This window comes from Diadema antillarum, unplaced genomic scaffold (assembly GCF_040938485.1).
Source record: "Diadema antillarum isolate AM-2024a unplaced genomic scaffold, OU_Dant_1.0 scf00000030, whole genome shotgun sequence".
Classification (NCBI taxonomy): Eukaryota; Metazoa; Echinodermata; class Echinoidea; order Diadematoida; family Diadematidae; genus Diadema; species Diadema antillarum.
The window spans coordinates 2,785,317-2,792,551 of NW_027270919.1; the positions used below are offsets into that span (position 1 = coordinate 2,785,317).

General features: G+C 40.5%; 1 protein-coding gene across 1 annotated transcript; it reads right to left on the reverse strand.

Annotated features, from left to right (window-relative positions):
• Positions 1–1,725: 1,725 nt before the first annotated feature.
• LOC139740990 (zinc finger Y-chromosomal protein-like) lies at positions 1,726–4,504 on the reverse strand. The gene has a single exon (XM_071651579.1). The coding sequence runs from the start codon at positions 3,668–3,670 to the stop codon at positions 2,045–2,047; it is 1,626 nt and encodes a 541-aa protein (XP_071507680.1). The 5' UTR covers positions 3,671–4,504; the 3' UTR covers positions 1,726–2,044.
• Positions 4,505–7,235: the final 2,731 nt, after the last annotated feature.

Below are 7,235 nucleotides of genomic sequence, written 5' to 3' on the forward strand. Positions count from 1 at the left end.
TAATCCCTCTGAAAAACAAGGCAAGTGCAAAAATGTGTCTCGCCCATGTACAAAGAAGACATTTAAAAAAAAAAATGTAAAGTCAGTAATTATTATGAAGTGGAATCAGGACCAAGGGTTAGTACAAAGAAAGCTGTATTATTAAAGTTATAACCCATGCCTGTGAAGATAAACAGAAATCTACAAGACAAAAAGATATATACGGATAAAAACAGATATAAAATGGTAAACATTTACGGCAAAAAAGGAAACATGCCATAAAAACTTAACGTTGACCCCTGCCTGTGCCCTTTGACCTTGTGGTCACCATCCATTCCCCAAGGGATATCTATCGTCCAAGTTTAGTCACAATTGGAGTTATGGATCAAAAATTGCGAATCATAATAGAAATGCACCATAAAAACTCAACATTGGGCTCTAAAAGTTTGTTGACCCCAGCTTATGACATTTGGCCTAATGGTGATCATCCACTCCCCAGGGGACATCTACCATCCAAGTTTATTATAGACACAAACGGACCCATTGATCAAAAGTTATGATAAAAAAATAGAAACTCGCCATAAAGTTTGATGACCCATGCTTGTGACTATTGACCTTGTGTAAACTGTGTAGTCATGAGTTTTGCAGGCTTAACTGGACAGAAGCCTCATACATTGTATGCCACCACTGGCAAGCTAGAGGTTATGTCTGGGCACATGAACAGCTGTTTTGTGCTGATGGTAGGCTAAATTCCTTTGTTTCCTCATGCGATCATCCAACCTGCAACAGTGGACCCATGATTTGTGGGAGATGTTGCAGGTGTACCACACATGTGAAGGCAGCCATGTTCGGGATCATACACACACATGTGGCGATTGAGGGACCCACTTTGTGCGAAGCACTTTGAACAAACTTTGCAGCGGAATGGCTTCTCCCCTGTGTGCACCCTAATATGGTGAATCATATTTTTCTTTAATATTAATTTCCCACACACTTTGCACAAATCTCTTTTTACAAAAGAGTGCTGGGATCTCTCCCACTATCCGGCTCACTCTGGTTTTCATGTGATTTCATCCTCTTCTTTGACACATCAAGAGAGGTTGCCCTCACTGTCTCACTAAACGAATCTGGGTTAGCCGTATGATAATGTGTGCTTGGGACGATGCAAAGACATGTGCCGTTTGAGGTTCATAATTCATGTGAAGCACCTTGAACAAACTTTACAGCGGAATGGCCTTTTCCCCATGTGCACTCTCATGTGAACCTTCATACGGTGCTCAGATATGGATTTCCCACAAACTTTGCACTGATGTTGTTTGCATCTCTTCAATTGGGACTTGCTTTGGTTTTCATATGAATTCATCTGCTTTCTTAACACATCAAGAGAGGTTGAGCTCATAGTCTCACTTAAAGGGGATGGCTGGCAACTAATCAGTGGGAATCAGTGGGAATGCCGGGAGATGATTGTTCCAATTCTTGTGGGATTCATTTGAGAGTACATTATATATCTATTGCTCTGTTAAAATCATTTGCTTCAAAATGGTCTTATATTCAAGTAATGTACAGTTTAATGTCCCGTCCACATACAGGCATGCTAACCTGGAAACATTAAACTGCACATTACTTGAATATGAGACCATTCTGAAGCAGATACTTTTCACACAACAATAGAATATATAATGCACTCTTAAATGAATCCCACAAAGATGGAAACAATCATTCCCCAGCATTCCCACTGATTCCCACTGATCAGTTACTAGCCATCCCCTTTAACGTATCTGGGTTAGCATTATAACATTTATGCTTGGAACCAAGCAAGTAGATACATGTGCCATTTGAGGTTCATATTTCGTAAGAAGCACTTTGAATAAACTTTGCAACGGAATGGTTTTTCCCCAATGTGCACCCTCATGCAGACCTTCATATGGTGCTTAAATATGGATTTCCAGTACATTTTGCACTGCTCTCTTACAATGAAATCCTTCGATTTCTTCGACTGGGGCTTGCTTTTACAAGTGTCCATGTGATTTCATCCTTTTCTGTGACACATTAAAAGAGGTTGTGCTCATGTTGTTGTCTCACTAAACCAATCCTGGTTAATGTTATCACACGTATGCTTGGGACCATGCAAAGGCATGTGCCGTTTGAGGGAGTCCTTTCTTGCGAAGCACCTTGAACAAACTTTGCAGCAGAATGGCTTCTCCCCTGTGTGCACTCTCATGTGGACCCTCATATTGTTCTGCAATACAGATTTCCTGCACACTTTGCACTGCTTTTGCTTGGGTTCCTTCAATTGGTGCTTGCTTTGGTCTTCATTTGAATTCATCCACTTCTTTGACTCATTAAGCAAGCTTGTGATCACAGTCTCACTAAACGAATATGGGATAGCCTTCTCATAATATTTGTGCTTGGGACCAAGCGTAGACATATGCCGTTTGAGGGACCATCTCTGTGAGAAGCACCTTGAACAAACTTTGCAGCGGAATGGCTTCTCACCCGTGTGCACTCTCATGTGGGCTTTTATATTGTGCTGAAATATGGATTTCCCGCACACTATGCATTGCTTTTGCTTGCGCATGCGTCTCTTTGACTGGGGCTTGCTTTGGTCTTCATTTGAATTCATCCACTTCTTTGACACATTAAGAGAGCTTGTGCTCATAGTCTCACTAAACGAATCCGGGTGAGCATTATCATATTTGTGCTTGGGACCAAACAAAGACATGTGCCGTTTGAGGGACCCACTATGTGCGAAGCACCTTGAACAGACTTCACATTGGAATGGCTTCTCCCCCGTGTGCACCCTCATGTGGACCCACATATAACGCTTTAATACAGATTTCCCACAGACTTTGCACTGCTCTCTGGCATAAAAGTGCTTAGAATCATGCAAAGACATGTGCCGTGTGAGGGAACCTTGCTGTGAGAAGCACTTTGAACAAACTTTGCAGCGGAATGGCTTCTCACCCGTGTGCACTCTCATGTGGGCTTTTATATTGTGCTGAAATATGGATTTCCCGCACACTTTGCATTGCTTTTGCTTGCGCATGCGTCTCTTTGACTGGGGCTTGCTTTGGTCTTCATTTGAATTCATCCACTTCTTTGACACATTAAGAGAGCTTGTGCTCATAGTCTCACTAAACGAATCCAGGTGAGCATTATCATATTTGTGCTTGGGACCAAGCAAAGACATGTGCCGTTTGAGGGACCCACTATGTGCGAAGCACCTTGAACAGACTTCACATTGGAATGGCTTCTCCCCTGTGTGCACCCTCATATGGTCACGCATATTGTTCTTTAATACAAAATTGTCACACACTTTGCACTGCTCTCTTAGATATGCGCGATTGTGTCCCTTTAATTGGGGCTTGCTTTGGTGTTCGTATTTCATCCTCTCTTGCGACACATCACAATGGATTGCCCTCATAGTCAAATTAAACAAATCTTGGTTACAGGTATCATATGCCTGCTTGGGACCATGTACAGACATATGTCGTTTGAGGTGCCCACTTCGTGAGCAGCACCTTGAACAACCCTTACATCGGAATGGCTTCTCACCTGTGTGAACCTTCAAGTGGTGATGCATACAATTATTCTTTGATGTGGATTTTCTGCACACTTTGCACTGTTTTCTTACAGGAATGTGCTTGGGTCCCTTTGACTTCCGCTTGCCTTGGTGTTTGTGCAATTTCATCTTCTTCTGTGACACATGATGGAGTTCCCCTAAAGTCTCACTGAAGGAATCTGGGTTGTAGGCATCACTTGATATATGGCTGGTAAGATTTTTTTCTTGGGGGTCTGCTGCGTGTGTAAGCCTTTCTCCTCTAAGACCAAGTGCTGGGAAAACCAGCCTCTCCTTATCCTCTGCTGGTACATCTTGCCCTGTTGAGGCTGATGGGGCTGTATTAGTCTTCTCACTGTCCACTGATGGTGTGTCATTTATCACCCCTGCAATTGCCAGGCACTTTGCATTACTTGCAACACGTGCAGAGTTGCAATGTTGGTCGGATCCTGCTTCATAAAAGTCTCTCTGGAATTCATTTTGACTAAGAGTGCTTGTCCGCAACACAGAATCCTCATCACTATTCAGAACAGGGTTCTTTGTATCACCTGTTGAAATAAAAAAATGACATGAAACTACATAGTTTGTATTGCATTATCAAGCAACAATGGTCCCTCCCTAATATTATAATCAGTGTTATTACATTCATGATTTTCATCTTTTAAGAAAGAAAGATTTCTAAATACAAGAATGAATTGCATGATCTGACATATCATCAGGAAAAGGCAGTAGAACAACCAAATATTGTGTGCATCAACATTCTTTGTGCAGCATTGTGTGGAAAACCTCCTACTTATTAGACCCACGTACTACAAAACCAACAAAAAGTTGTCAGACATAAATTAGTTGAGAGCAAATTCTGAAAGAGGGCAAGTCAAAGATAATTACATGTTGTATACAGGACATTTCAGAGGCCTTTGTGGCCTGAAAAATAGTGTAAATGGCGCCTGATTATACTAGACTTCATCATGGTGATTGTTATCTAGGAGAAGTATACATAATCATGTAAAAAAAAAAAAGAAAAATGAAAAAATTAAGTTGACAGGCATATCTTATAAGAAAAGAAAATATCTGCCGTAAAGGACGAGACCAGAAACTAGAAATGTCGCTATGGCGACTGATGCCTCCGCCATAATGCATGATTCTCCCAATAGGTGTATAGTACAATGTCTTCACAATGTGTGATGACAGTTTCACATAACTGACAAAATATCGAAATAACAGGTTTGTCAGAAATATCTTGAATGTTCACTTTCCACGAACTGGGTTTGCTATAATTGTCTATTAAAGAGTGCAGGTACACATATTTGGGGAATTGAAAATTTTTACTTGACTTCTGACCGACCTTATTTTAAGTTTATGCATTGAGTATAATTTTCAAGGTATGAAGAAAGAGTGTAATTACAGTACAAAATATATCTTTTTTTAAATTTAAACCTGACCTTTGACCCTTAACCTTTGACCTTTGACCTTCTAGCTGGAAATTTCCAAGAGAATCTCCATTAAGTAATACATGTACATATATTCAATTTTAAAACTAATAATGCAATCATTGCATATACTAGTATATGAGGGAAATAGTAATATTTTGAGGAGTTGACCTTGACCATTGACCCCCTGACTATTGACCCATGACCCCTAAATTTCCTAGATAATCCCTGCCAGTCAGTACATGCATATGTACCAAATTTCATGAAGATACATTGAACCAGTTGCGAGAAAAGTGATATTGCAACATTTTCACCTAACCTTTGACCTTTTGACCTTTGACCTTATGACATGAAACTCTCTCTGGAGAATCATTACGCAGTAGTACATGTCTACACTAAGTTTCAAAAAAATAACTGCGGGCATTGCATAGATATGGGGGAAATAGCAACATTTTTAGCATTTGACCTTGACCTTTTGACTTTTGACCTCTTGCCAATGTCACTAAAATCTACTCAACTAATTGTCCCATAATACATCATCCTTGGACCAAGTTTGGTGAAAGCTGCTTCATCCAGTTTTGAGTTATCACGTAAACAGATAATTTTAGGATTTGACCTTGATGTTTGACCTTTGACCTCCGTCCGATTTCACTGAAAAACTAATCAAGTAATTGCCCCATCATACATCATCCTCCAACAAAGTTTGGAGAAATTTGCTCCATCCAGTCTTGAGTTATCGCGTAAATGGATACAATTTCATGATTTGACCTTGACCTTTGACCTTTAGTCGATTTCACCCAAAGTCTAATCAAATCATTGCCCCATCATACTTCATACTTGGACCAAGTTTGGTAAAATTCCAGTAAATATTACTCAAGTTATCGCGTAAACGAAAGCGGACGGACGTACGGACGGACGGACAACCCGAAAACATAATGCCTCCTGCACCACTTCGTGGCGGAGGCATAAAAAAATGTTTTGAAACTTTTTTTTTACCCTGAAAAGTCTCTAAAATTGTTTTATGCTGCAACTTCTTTCTCAGTATTATAAAAGTCACAACACTCACGACTATCAGAGGTATACAATGTAAGTTCAAGTCTAATGTCATGAGGCAAACAGCTCCAATTACGTATTCTCATTAAAGGGGATGGCTAGTAACTGATCAGAGGAAATAAGTAGGAATGCTGGGGGATGACCGTTCCAATCCTTGTAGGATTCATTTCAGAGTACACTATATCTATTGTTGTGTAAAAATCATTGCTTCAGATTGGTCTCATATACAAGTAATGTGCACTTCAATGTTTCTAAGTTAGCATGACTGTACAGTGTTGGGTCATTAACGATTACCCCAACACTGTACAGTCATGCTAATTTGGAATCATGAGATCTTGCACGGGACAGAGTAGGTACCCATGTCGTGTGCCGTATCGTATCCCAAGCACAATCAATGTAACTTTTTACACTTGTAGGTCCATCTTCATAGACATGCACATTGAGTGAATGCAACAAGAGAATCCATCATACAGTGGGAGTTTGAGGAAAATTGAGCAATCCGTTCAGAATGCACTTGTATGATTTTTTAATTTTCTGCTCAGTCACTGCTGGATGAAAAGACTAACTGCAGCTTGTGATGTCACATGTGTAGAACAATAACAAAGAAATATTATAGACAATATTACATACTTGTATTTTCACTTTTTTTTTGCATGATAAAAGAACACTTGACTTGCCTCTGCCTGAAGGTAGGGGGAATGATATTAGGCATGATTCGGCATCCGCTTCTTCATTGTGGATGAGCATGTGTTTCTTGAGTCTATACGGTGTTCCACATGACTTCCGGCAAATGTGGCAGACGGAGGGTTTTGGAAACTGCTCTGGCACACCATTCTGTACTTCACCATGTCTATGAGCGTGTACATAATCATGTTTGAGAACTTGGCTCTTCCTGTGTGTTTCCAGATTCCAGCCATGTGGAAAGCACCTGGAACTGCACTCACACTTCGACATATTTCTCCGGGCAAGGGTTTCTTGCGAGTGCAGTTTCTTGTGCTTGTTAAGATTCCATTCGTTGACGCACATTTCATACTTGTAAATGGATTGCCCAAAATGTAGTTGTACTTCTTCAGGATGCACTATTCTCGCATGCTTGTTCAGGCCTAACTTTGTCCAGAAGTCTTTTGAACACCACTTGCACTGCCATATTTTTCGCCCCTCATGTAGCTGCATGTGTCTTGCAAGATTGGCAAAACGGCCTCCACAAATACGAC

Excerpts from the sequence above, each read along its gene's own strand:
- LOC139740990 (XM_071651579.1), bottom strand. The coding sequence starts at position 3,670 with ATGAAATTGCACAAACACCAAGGCAAGCGGAAGTCAAAGGGACCCAAG.